Source organism: Oryx dammah, unplaced genomic scaffold, assembly GCF_014754425.2.
Source record: "Oryx dammah isolate SB20612 unplaced genomic scaffold, SCBI_Odam_1.1 HiC_scaffold_27, whole genome shotgun sequence".
Lineage (NCBI taxonomy): Eukaryota > Metazoa > Chordata > Mammalia > Artiodactyla > Bovidae > Oryx > Oryx dammah.
The window spans coordinates 3,780,819-3,793,770 of NW_024070211.1; the positions used below are offsets into that span (position 1 = coordinate 3,780,819).

The 12,952-nt window shown below is 53.5% G+C and overlaps 1 protein-coding gene across 1 annotated transcript in view; it reads left to right on the top strand.

The window, feature by feature from the left end:
• The window catches only part of VWA5B1 (von Willebrand factor A domain containing 5B1), a 50,026-nt gene extending 37,362 nt beyond the window's left edge, over window positions 1-12,664 (top strand). Inside the window, exons 17-21 of the mRNA XM_040229465.1 lie at window positions 3,315-3,443; window positions 5,549-5,617; window positions 6,443-6,512; window positions 7,391-7,508; window positions 9,022-12,664. Coding sequence (XP_040085399.1) covers window positions 3,315-3,443; window positions 5,549-5,617; window positions 6,443-6,512; window positions 7,391-7,508; window positions 9,022-9,516 — 881 coding nt within the window. The 3' untranslated portion in view covers window positions 9,517-12,664. The remainder of the gene's footprint in view (window positions 1-3,314; window positions 3,444-5,548; window positions 5,618-6,442; window positions 6,513-7,390; window positions 7,509-9,021) is intronic.
• Window positions 12,665-12,952: the final 288 nt, after the last annotated feature.

Consider the following 12,952-nt stretch of genomic DNA (forward strand, 5'->3'; position numbering starts at 1 on the left):
TTTGATTATTGTAGATTGTGCTGCAGAGGACCTCTTTGTACATAGTCTGGTTATTCCTCGGGGTTAACTGACATTCAGAACTAAGACTGCATATCAAAGGATTGGCCCTTTAAAAAAAGAAACAAAATCTTCTGGGACTCTGCATGGGCCTGTGGGATCTTAGTTCCCCAACCAGGGATCAAACCCATGCCCCCTACAGTGGAAGCATGGATTCTTAACCACTGAACCACCAGGGAAGTCCTGACCCACCTTAAATTATTGTAACATAAGCTATCAAACTAGCCCTGCCTTCAGAGGTTATCCTGTGTTATCCACTCTCACCAACACTGAAAATTGTTTATTTTTCTAAACCTACAGTCTGAGAGGGGAAAAAAGTATCTTTGGGGAATTTTTTAGCTTCTTTGTTGAAAACTTTTCATAGGTTTATAAACTCTATGTACTTTTTCTTTCCTAAATTTCATTTTCTGTCCTTTGCAGCAGCTTTTTCTTTCAAAGCAGACCTCTTGACAGAATTGTATTTGGAAATAAAATATGCCTTTTCTAATTCCTCTTGCCCCTCTTCCCTGCTTTTTAAAAATCTATGGCGCCAAAATATTCAATATTCCATTCCCTCCCTCCCTCTCTCTCTGCCTCACTTCCTCTGATTTCAGATTCTGACCAGCCACCCAAGCTGTCACTCCACTGGCCTTCTCACCCACTGGGCATTGTCACCCTGAATGATGTTCACCCCCTCCCACTCACCTCTGGCCATTTTTTAGCCTCCATAGCTAAAAAAAACAGTCTGGGAGTTTTAGGGACCAGGCCTGTGTCTTAGTGGCTCAGACGGTAAAGTGTCTGTCTGCAATGCAGGAGACCTGGGTTCGATCCCTGGGTTGGGAAGGTCCGCTGGAGAAGGAAATGGCAGCCCACTCCAGTATTCTTGCCTGGAAAATCCCATGGATGGCAGAGCCTGGTAAGCTACCGTTCCTGGGGTCGCAAAGAGTCAGACAGGACTGAGCGACTTCACTTTCACTTTCCTGTGTCTTAACCCAAGTCTCACAGCCCCCTGAGGTCTGGATCAGCACTTCCCAAAGTGTGTTCCAGGAGACTGGAACCCCAATTTCATGTCTTGTTAATGGCCATTCAGCACAAAAAACAGGAAATACCAGATTGGGGGGAAATATTTCCCAACCACTGGATTAAATAAAGCTCAAAAGTTTTCTTTACTGCAGGACTTCTCAGAGCCTTTAGGGTGCTAGTTAGTATACATCAAGAGGCCCAGAGAATGGACTACAGGATGAGTTCAGTTCAGTCACTCAGTCACGTCCAACTCTTTCCCATGGACTACAGCATGCCAGGCTTCCCTGTCCATCACCAACTCCCAGAGCTTGCTCAAACTCATGTCCATTGAGTCGGTGATGCCATCCAACCATCTCATCCTCTGGCGTCCCCTTCTCCTCCTGCCTTCAATCTTTCCCAGCATCAGGGTCTTTTCTAAGGAATCAGTTCTTCACATCAGGTGGCCAAAGGATTGGAGCTTCAGCTTCAGCATCAGTCCTTCCAACGAATATTCAGGACTGATTTCCTTTAGGATGGACTGATTGGATCTCCTTGCAGTCCAAGGGACTCTCAAGAGTCTTCTCTAACACCACACTTTAAAAGCATCAATTCTTTGGTATCCAGCTTTCTTTATAATCCAACTCTCACATCCATACATGACTACTGGAAAAACCATAATTTTGACTAGATGGACCTTTGTTGGCAAAGTAACGTCTCTAATTTTTAATATGCTGTCTAGGTTGGTCATAGCTTTTCTTCCAAGGAGCAAGCGGCCTTTAATTTCATGGCTGCAATCCCCATCTGCAGTGATTTTGGAGCCCAAGGAGATTAAGTCTCTCACTGTTTCCACTGTTTCCCTTTCTGTTTGCCATGAGGTGATGGAACTGGATGTCATGATCTTCATTTTTTGAATGCTGAGTTTTAAGCCAGCTTTTTCACTCCTCTTTCACTTTCATCAAAAGGCTCTTTCATTCCTCTTCACTTTCTGCCATAAGGGTGGTGTCATCTGCATATCTGAGGTTATCGATATTTCTCCCCTCAGTCTTGATTCCAGCTTGTGCTTCATCCAGCCTGGCATTTTGCATGATGTACTCTGCATAGAAGTTAAATAGCAGAGTAATAATATGCAGCCTTGTCGTACTCCTTTCCCAATTTGGAACCAGTCCATTGTTCCATGTCCAATACTCTGTTGCTTATTGACCTGCATACAGATTTCTCAGGAGGCAGGTCAGGTGGTCTGGTATTCCCATCTCATTAAGAATTTTCCACAGCTTGTTGTGATCCACGCAGTCAAAGGCTTTGACATAGTCAATAAAGCTTCCCTAGTGGCTCTGATGGAGAAGAGTCTGCCTCCAATGTGGGAGACCTGAGTTTGATCCCTGGGTTGGGAAGATCCCCTGCAGAAGGGAAAGGCAACCCACTCCGGTACTCTTGCCTGGAAAATCCTATGGACAGAGAAGCGTGGCGGGCTGCAATCCATGGGGTTGCAAAGAGTCAGACACAACTGAGCAACTAACAGTATGAAACGTCTTCAAACTGTATTCTTCAGTAGACCTCTTCACTTTTAGGAACAACTTACAAATTCGTGTTCTCCAAGGATGGAGTTCCCCAAAACTCACTGTTGGGTGTTGCAGCTTCATCCCTGATGGTGATGCTCTGGGGAGGGGGAAACCGGGACCTCAGTTTCTGAGGTGGCAGACTGGGAGGGAGGGAAGCGGGGTGCTTCTGAGAAAACCAACCTTTTCTAACTAACACTGATGCTTTCTGAACATTATCTCAGCAATAGTACTTACCTGGCAAGGTGAATATTATTAGCCCCATTTTCCAGGTAAAGACGCTGAGGCTCAGAGTGGTCAGCACTCCATCCAGCTAGTAAGAGATGGGGCTGGGGTTCAAACCGAGGTCATTCTGGCTCCAAAGCTCATGGTCTTGCCTTCTGCAGTGGCTTCCTCCTTTTAGATAATTGACAGGCTGAAGCTAGAACCATTCCTGCCAGCCTTGAACGTGTCAGTCGCTCAGTCATGTCTGACTTTTTGTGACCCCCATGGGCTGTAGCCCGCCAGGCTCCTCCGTCCATGGAATTTTCCAGGCAAGAATACTGGAAAGGGTTGCCATTTCCTCCTCCAGGGGATCTTCCCGACCCCGGGGCCAAGCCTGGGTCTCCTACATTGCAGGCAGATTCTTTACCATCTGGCCCACCAGGGAGACACTAGGGACAAGGCAAAAGCGTAGCACAGTTGTACCCACCTGACCACCTTCTCCTCGTCCCCGTGAAGGTGCTGCACTGCGGATGGTCAGCTCTCGGGTCCTGACTCGACAGTGGAAGGGCACGTCTGGATTCGGGCGGTCCCAGACCATGCTTGGCGAAGACTCAGCTGCAGGGGACAGCAAATATCAGAACCCAAGTAAGAACTGCCTCGATGTGTTCTGAAGTCTGGGCCTCCAGGTCCCTGCACCCTCGTGTCCGAAGCCATGACGGACTCTCTCTGAGTCTCCACTCCGGGCCTTATGGGGCCAGAGCAAGGCCAGGCTCCCTGAATTCTCTGAGGCCTGAGATGGGCAGAGGGGCTGAGCATGGCCCAGGTATGCCGCCAGAACCAGAGAGCAGACTGGCCTCCCTGCCCACGTGCCCACACCACACCCCAGCTCTCCCCTTTCAAGGCCCAGCGCCCCCAGTGGCTATTCCCTGCTTCCAACCTCTGAGTCCTCCCAGGCACTGAAAGCCAGGAAACCTAAAAGGCAAGGGAAAGGGCAGCTCCATCTGTTCGGGTCCCACCGTCCGCTTACTCTAGGATTCCACAAAGCTTCCTTTCGACCGTCACCGAATTTCATTGTGCCCGAAGCTTGGGTCCCTGAAGATGCATGATCTGGTCATTTGGCGACCTTGCACACATTCACAGGACAGCCTGTCCTGGAGGCCTGTGCGTCTTTCTGTCCCGCTGTAGACAGCCCAACCGCCACACCCGTCCCAGCCCCCTCCTCCGTGTCCTCACGTGTGCCCTGAGCATCTCCTGCCTTCCTCTGCACATGGGAGGGGCATCAGAGGTCCCACCTGGCCGCCAGCCCCAACACTTTCTAATCCCCCCTGAGGGATTAGAAAGTGCTCACGGACATTGGTGGGTTCAAAAAGGAATAGTGTGAGGGGGTGAAAATCCGAGGATTTCCTCAGGGATTAAGGAGTTTTGCCCACCCCTTGGTCCCTCAGAGCCTCCAAGGGGAACCTGCTCTACCCCTGAGTCAAGCTGGGCTCCCAGTCTAGAAGAAACTTCTGGTCTACCCTTTCCATCCTCTGTAGCTCAGCTCTTGGTGGCCCACGACTTCCATCAAAATCACAGATCCCTCCATTTCTAATTGTCTTCTAATTCATACCTGGTGTGCGTGATTGTGAAACTCTTAGTCTAACCCACGCCCTTCCCTCCTTTTCCCTCCCCAAGGAGGGAATGCCTAACACTCACGGAGGGTTTTCTAGGTGCTCAGCACTGCTTTCATTATCCATGACTCTTCACCCCCATCTGTGAGAGTTTCTTTCATTTTCCACATTAAGGGATGAGGAACTTGAGGCTCAGAGTGGGTAAGTGACTTACACAAGGGCTCGCAGCGGAGGCACAGTAGAGCCAAGACGCGGACGAGCCCTGTCTGTCTCCAGAGTCCATGAAGCTAATTAACCACCATATTCTTTGCCTGCTGGTTGCGTCAGGCACTCAGCCACTGGTTCACTTTTGTCCTCACCTTGCCCCACCCCGCACAGGCACCCAGCAGTCGACAGAGCTTCTTGCCCTCAAAGAGCTGCTAACAGTCTCAGAGGGGAGACAGAGGCTCAGCAGAACGTATCTGCATGTGAAGTTTTTCCCATAATTTGGATCATTCCTGAATAGTACATTGCCCATCACTCTCCAGCTGTTAAATAATAATCATGAGAATAATCACCCCAGTACACATTTTGGATAAACAATATGTGTAATTATTATCCCCATTTTACAGATGGGGAAGCTGAGGCTCAGAGCCCTCTGACAAGTCAGTGCCACATTCTGGTGCCTCCTGGAGAACTGACATGAACCCACCTCTCCCCCCAGCCACCTCCAACCACCACGTGCGGGCCTCTAACCTGCTCCCACTAACCTGCTGAGTCTATAGCTCAGAGCTTTGCAGATTACATACCACAGGCCAGGCGCTGAGCACTATCTGTGTATTATCTCATCTAATCCTTACAACACCACCAAGCAGTACTATTAGCCCCGGTTTGCAATCGAAGCTTATAAAGGAAGTAACTTTCCCTGGGGTCACACAGCTATCCACTGGGACGGCTGGGATTTGAACCCAGACGTGTCCGACTCTTGTGGTGGAGCCGTGGCGGTGTCTCTGGGAGGTGAAGACCCATCCAAGCAGGGACGGGAACCTGCTCTCCCAGTGCCCCGCTATCGTACCAGCATCCTCCTGGGGGGGTCTGGGAGGTGTGAAGCGGGGGGCCAGGTAACTCAGGCTGGCTCATCACTGGCTCCCTCTGTTGTAGACGTGGAGGAAAGTGCCCTGACGCCCTTCAGTGAGAACATGGCCCGTGAGAAGTACGCTACTCCTGAAGGTGAGCGCGCAGTCCACCAGTGCTCCTGTTTTTCATTTTGATATTTATTTACTTATTTGCCTGTGCCAAGTCTTAGCTGCAGTACCTGGAATCCTCAACCGTCGCAGCATGTGAACGCTTAGTTGTGGCCCATGGGATCTAGTTCCCCAACCAAGGATGGAACCCGGGGCCCCTCGCATTGGGAGTGCAGAGTCTTAGCCACTGGACCACCAGAAAAGTCCCTGCCAGCTCTCCCTTGAGTTAAAATAGTAATTGATCTTTGGCCCGAGAGAGTGTCTTAACCCAACAAAGTCCTTGGTGTTCTTTCAGTCTCCAAACAGCTCCATGCATGCTCGATAGTATTAAAGCTTTAAAGGAAGGGGACTGAGACTCAGAGCAGGTGAAATGAATTGCCCAAGGTCACACAGCAAGTTGGTGACAGAGCTAGGCCAGGAATCAGGCGTCCCAATTCCCAGCTGAAGGACCAGTCTCCCACCTCCCTTTGCCCAGAATCTTCTAGCAGTGTGCCCATAGGAGAAAGTCAGTGTCCCTGCTTGGGGCTGAGGGGGGTTGGCCTGCAGCTGTCACTGTCCCCACAGGTAAACTTCCAGAAAATGCAAGGGCTGCCAGCCAAGGGGACTTGGAGGGCTGCTTCTTTGCCCAGGAACCCACATCTTTCACCCCTCCCCACACCCACGGGGTCAGAAACAGCCTCCTCATTAGCTTGGATCCCTAGGCATACAGGCAAGCCCCCTGCCCCTCTCTGGGACTGTTTCCCCAGCAGGGCGGTGAGCAGTGGGACAAGGTCATCTCTCAGGTCCTAACTTGCCTTCTGTGGCTCTCCAGGTCCCCTGCGAGGTTTGGCCACCAACACCCTTTCTTCCTTGAAGGCCTCAGACACTCTGTTTGGATCCAGGTACGTGGGGATTTCCACTGGGGGAATCCCTCTACTGCCATCCATTTTCAAGGGACTGCCCCTGGTTTGGGGGGCCAGAGGTAGGCCCAGCCTGACAGCTGCACAAATGTGAACACTTTGAAGGGTGGCAGGAAGGACCCTTGCCCAGAGACAGCACCGTCTCCAGGTGTCACACTGCTGAAATCTCCCTCCCGCCCCAGGTCCCCTTCCCATACCTCCATGGTCTCTTTGCAAATGCAGGTCCCCCCGGGAGGGCTGGCATGTGACTGTCTGACCACTGGGCTGACCAAGAACATGCTGTCAAAAGAGGGTCCCGGGATGGGATGGAGAGTCCAGAGAGAGGTGTGCATGTGCACGGGCTGAAGCCCACCCAGCGCCCCTGTCCATGATTCTCCAGGCAGGAGCACTGGAGGGGGTTGCCATTTCCTCCAGTAAAGGATCTTCCCCACCCAGGGATCGAACCCGCGTTTTACGATCCTGCATTGGCAGGCGGGTTCTCTACCACTTGTGCTACCTGGGAAGCCCTCGAGTGGGAGGGGACAGATGGATATCTGTGGCTAATTCATGTTGACGTGTGGCAGAAACCAGCACAGCTTTGTAGAGCAATTATCCTCCAATTAAAAACATTTTTTTTAAATAAAGAGGGTCCTACAAAGAGTACTGCCTCGCCCCTCACTGCTGCTTGAGTGAGTGCCTTGGGGAGACACACTCCCTGAGCCTCAGTTTCCGCCGCTGTCAAAGGAAGAGATCATCTGTGAGACCCCTTCTGGCTGGGACTTTCAGAGGCTGTTGAGGGGCCTCTGGGAAGGGGGTGGGGGGAGGACCAGGGACACCCCCGGGATGGTGGCGGTCACTCCTCCTCGGTTTCGCCCACACAGGCTGAGTCTCAACAAGTCTAGGCTGTTGACACGAGCGGCCAAGGGCTTCCTGGGCAAACCGCTGAGCAAGACTCCAGACTCAGCCCAGGGGAATCAGAGCTCTGACTACATCCCGCTGGTGAGTGCCCTAGACCCCAGACCTCAGCCCCACACGCAGCAGAGGGGCCACCCACCCCTCCGCCTCTGCAAGGGGAGGAAGAGCTAGACCTTCCTACCCACGTAGCAGCAGAGCGGAGGGTGTGCCCAGGTCCCCCGCCGGGGGTCAAGGAGGGTTGCTAAAAACCAGTATTAGCACCACAGCCACTCTCCGCAATCTGCTATCTTGGCTTTAAAAATTCCCGGGGATCTTGCGTCCTACTCCACCATCTGTGTGTGTCTGTTTTTCAATACATTTAAAAAAAAAAAAAAAAGCCTTGAAAAAGAACACCCTGGGGACGTGTACCGTGTTTAGCAAGTGGCTCTGCAGACACACCAGCCTGCGGGGCAGGGTGAGGAGCCCCAGCCAGGAGTGAGTGTCTCTGAACTGAAGAGCAAGGGGGCCTGGTCTTGCCACATCTGGGGCTCAGCAAAGTTGGGGAAAGAAGGTGCTGGAAGGATGGACAGGGCGGGAGCTTCCTTGCCCTGTCTCAGCCCCTGCACACCCAAGTGCTTATGGTCGCTTGGAGTCTCCAAACATCCCAGACAACAGAGCAGGAGGCGTGTAGTCATGAGGATCTGTTGAGTCAGGCACCATGCTAGACCCTGGGAAATAACCTTGAAGCAGGTGAGTGTTGTCCCTGAGCTCCATCCACTCAGTGTCTAGTGGGGACACCACAAAGGAACCAGGTGGCTCTGATCACTGGGTGCTGTGATAGGAGACACCGGGTTTGGTGGGGGAGAATGAGGGAAGGAGGAGGCACCGACTCCAGGCTTGAGGATGGGGAGACATGAGGCATGACTTCTGGAAGGATGCAAATGGTTAAGCCAAGACCTGAAGGGCAAGGGGTTGTGGCTTACAGTTTACAGAGGAGAGAGGGCGCCTAGGGGCTGGAGAACAGCGGGGAGGGAAAAGAGTCAAGCACAAACCAGAGCTCTGGGATTATAGCTTGGATTTATCCCAGAAGAAAATTGAAACTACTGAGTGGATGGCCTCCAAAGAGTGACATGCCCTATGCCTTGCAGAGACCCCTCAGGACACGGAATGGATGGGGTGAGGGTGGGGGGCAGGAAAGGTAAGGAGAGTTAGGGATAACGTGAAGTGGCAGATGGCAGACTGCAGAGCTGTCTAGAGTGGGCTCACTGGGACTCAGAAACCAATGGAGGCGGAGGGAGGAAGCAGGTGGTGAGCTGCCTGGACCACAGTGGATGGTCTCAGGGGCTGAGGTGGGTCCAGCTGCCCAGGACAAGAAGCAGGTTTGGAGTGAAGAAGTTGAGCTGCACTTGGAAGAACCATCAGTGTGAGCACCAGTGGGATAAGGTGCAGCGATGCTCAGCTGGTCTGGGGGTCCCGCAAATCCCACGGGTGGGCAGGGCCAGCTGGTTGGGGGAGGCGAATGGGTACACTTTGTGCGCCCAGGCTCGGCCGTGGTCTGGGGCTCTGTGGGCTGAAAAGTGTGAGGCCCACTGAGAGGCTTTCCCCCCCCCACACACAGGTGTGTCTGCAGCTGGCTTCCGGGGCCTTCCTGCTCAACCAAGCCTTCTGCGAGGCCATCCGCGTCCCCATGGAGAAGCTCAAGTGGACCTCGCCCTTCACCTGCCACCGAGTGTCACTCACCGCCCGCCAGCCCCCGAGTCCCCAGCCGTGCGCCAGCCCCGCGCCCCTGCACCCTTCCCGGGACGGCCTCTCCCAGGAGCCCCCGGCCAAGGGCAGGCCAGGCCAGGAGCCCAGGGCCGTGGTGGAGCACATGGGGAAGCTGTGGGCCACCGTGGTGGCGCTGGCATGGCTGGAGCACAGCTCCGCCTCCTACTTTGTTGAGTGGGAGCTAGTGGCCGCCAAGGCCAGCTCATGGCTGGAACAGCAGGAGGTGCCCGAGGGCCGCACGCAGGGCACACTCAAGGCTGCCGCCCGCCAGCTGTTCGTACTCCTGCGGCACTGGGACGAGAACCTGGAATTCAATATGCTCTGCTATAACCCGAATTACGTGTAGGGGGTGGTGGGGAGGCTGGGGTGGCGTGGGAGAGCAAGGGGAACCCCATGGGCCTGGTAAGTGGCACTCTTGAAAACTATAGCCAATATACTGTTGCTAGAAAGAGTCCTAGACAGGCGATTGGGAGGCCTGAATTCAACGCCAATTTTGCTACCACCTACCTGTGCGACTTTAGGCCAGCCCTTGCCTCCTTTCTGGGCCTCAGTGTCCCCACCCGTAAAAGAAATGGGCGAGGTGAGGGAGTTTGACTAGGTCTGGAGAATGTGCAGATTCCTTTCTGCCTGGACTTCTGGGGAGCCACAGAATTGACTGCCACTGGGGGTTGGAGAAAGACTATATACAGTTTAAATCTCAGTTCTCTCTGGAGGAGGAGCACATGGGCAGACCACCCCCCACCCCCGACCCAGATAAAGGGTGGATGAACAGACCCCAAACCTGAAAGTAACCAGACCTGCAAGTAACCAGACCTGCAAGCTTGCATCTAGGCAGGGGGAGACCACCTCCGCCAGTTGCATTCTGGGACAGGCCCTTGACTCCACGGTGATAGTCCAGGACCCTAAATCCCACCGACAAACTGCCTGGAGAACCATCCTCCCCAGCACTTTACGACAGTCACATGGGGAACTTTTATTTTGGCTTGGAAGCCCTTCCTGTATTTCAGTGTTGGTTTGCAGATTGTGGTTTCCTATTCAAACAGAGGACAAGGGAAGTTTCCCTGCAAGGTGAGGTTTAGCATAAAGCCACGTTCTGTGCAAAACCAGTCCCCAAAGAAGAGCCGTGGTCACAGAAGTCAGTGGAGAAACCAGAGGACTCCTTAAGTACTTGATATACACCTTCCGAAATTCCATAATGCAAGCTCTATCCACTTGTCTTGAGGGGCTAGAGAGGCTCCCGGTGTCAGCTGCACTCTGGGATAGTGGAGGCCTTCTCTTGCCATAGCACACGGTGAGAGAGAGAGGGGCCTTCTTTGCAACAGAGCCCCATGCTTGGCTGCAGTGCATTTGGGGATGGTGGCTTCAGCTGGGGGCTGTGATTTAGTCCATGAAGTGAAAGACTCTTGAAACTTTAAAGCAGAGAGCCCCTGGGGACTTCCCTCTCTTAGGCCCGCCGTGTCGGGGACAGGTGTGTCCCAGCCTAGGATTCCCTCAGGGCGGTGCCCGGTCATCTCTGCCCTGCAGACTCCTTGGGGGTGGGTCTGGACCTCACCTGGGAAGCCCACCAGCTTGGGACCCCAGGCTGAGTCCACATGCTTGCCCACTCTCCTCTCCAAGGCCTTAATCTCTCCTCACCAAGTGGTCCCTTCTGGCCCAGGTCCCTGGTGTGAAGCTTGCCCCTGCCAGATGTCCCCTTCAGGGGGACCCCATGGGTCAAACACCTTCATGAAGCCCCAAGAAGACTCAGTGCCCGGTCTTCAAGGGGTGAGAGAGAGGGCGGGGTCAGCAGGATGCCCATTGCACGTGGAGAAAAGGCAGTCCCCTCAGGACGTGGCTCCCCACCCCGCCTAGCCCCGTCCCATTGCAGAGCCCGCCCTGTCCTCCTGCGGAGCTGCCACGTCTCCTGGGAGGACTCTCACCTCACCCGCCCCTCGAGGCTCTCCCCTAGTAACCGGTGACGCATGTCCCAGGGCGGGGAAGGGGCTGGAGGTTTCATATCAGGTCCCATCTGCTGCTTGGCTGGCCGTTGTGCTTCAGACCCACCCGCGGGGGAGGAAGCCAGCCAGGCACTCACCCACCCGAAGAGGGATGAGGGCTGGGAGCTAGCTCTGGACCTCGTCCCCAATGCAGCCAGCAGCCCCAGCTTCAGGGGAAGGAGGACGGGGCGTGCCATCCCCCATGAATGGAACTACTGTCGGGCTGAGAGCTGAAACGCCTGGCACTAGTTTGAGCAAGTGGCTTCCCCTCTCGGGGTGCCCCGGAGCCAGGAAGCGGGGGCTTTCTCCTGCTCCGACAGCCCCAGGTTCTCCACCTCTGAGATGGTGACCATGGCAGGCTTGTCAGTGTGAGCCTGAACAAGTCCCACGTGCTTTCTGGGCCTCTTTCCCCCTCTACCATGACCAGCTTGGGACTGGGCTGTCCAGCTTCCTGTGTTCACCTGCTTCTGGGTCTCTAAGCTCAGTGTGGAAAATGACCTGGGCTCAGGTGGTCCAGTGCCTGCCCAGTATAAAACCAGTGCTGTAAGACCCCCAGAAGGAGGAACTGAGAAGCCCAGCAGGATGGTGGGCACACCACCTCCTTCTCCAGGGAGCCACAGCAGACCCTGCCCCAGTAGCAGCTGCTGGAGCCCTGGACAGCTCTGATCCACAAGCAACTTACTGACCTCTGCACTTCCCGGTTCCCCTACCCAACACCCAAAGGTGCAGAGGAACAGATCCTCCTTGACTTCAGATAACCCAAGGCTTTGGGGGACATCTGGATAAGAGACTTTGTTTAAAAGAACTCCCGTGGTATTGACAGGACACGGGTCTCAGAAATCTGCCCCCAGGATTGCCAAGCAAAGGACCAAAAGGACTAGTTCTAAGGAAGAGGGAAGAACCTTAGGTAAATAGTACAAAAGTTCTTGTGTAGACGAACCATTGCCCCTGTAATCAGGATTGATGTGGATTAATCTGGATTCTTTGTTAACCTGGCTCCTGCTTTCTAGGTCATGCAGAAGGTCGTTTATGTCCTGTCTGGCTCAAGAATCAGGATACAAATGCTTAATGGCACCGCTCAAAGGAATGCAGAGCTGAAGCTGGGGAACTTAAGTGCCATTCTAAACTCTGCCGGTAGCGTGCCGTGTGACTTCTGGCAAGTCGCCCGCCTCCTCTGGGCCCCCTTTCATCTTTTGCAGGAGGAGGTGACGCTAGCTCAGCATTTCCAGCACTATTTCTTGGTGGACAGGTGAGTTAGCCATTTGTGAGAAACTGTCCAGCAGGCAAATATGTTAGGGAAACACTAAGAAAACAGATTTCTTGAAGTCAGGACAACTCAGTCCCATGAATATATAGATACGCACTGTCAGCCTCCAGGAGGTGATTCAGGTCTCTTTCCCCCGGTTATTCAGTTGGGAACATGCTGCTAGATCTCCCTTCAGGGTCTTCAGGCACTGACATTCAAAAAGCCTTTCAGTTCAGTTCAGTCACTCAGTCTTGTCTGACTCTTTGCCACCCCATGGATTGCAGCACGCCAGGCCTTCCTGTCCATCACCAGCTCCCAGAGCTTGCTCAAACTCATGTCCATCAAGTCAGTGATGCCATCCAACCATCTCATCCTCTGTCGTCCCCTTCTTCTCCTGCCTTCAATTTTTCCCAGCATCAGGATCTTTTCAAATGAGTCAGTTCTTCGCATCAGGTGGCCAAAGTATTGGAGTTTCCAATGAATATTCAGGACTGATTTCCTTTAGGATGGACTGGTTGGATCTCCTTGCAGTCCATGGGACTCTCAAGAGTCTTCTCCAA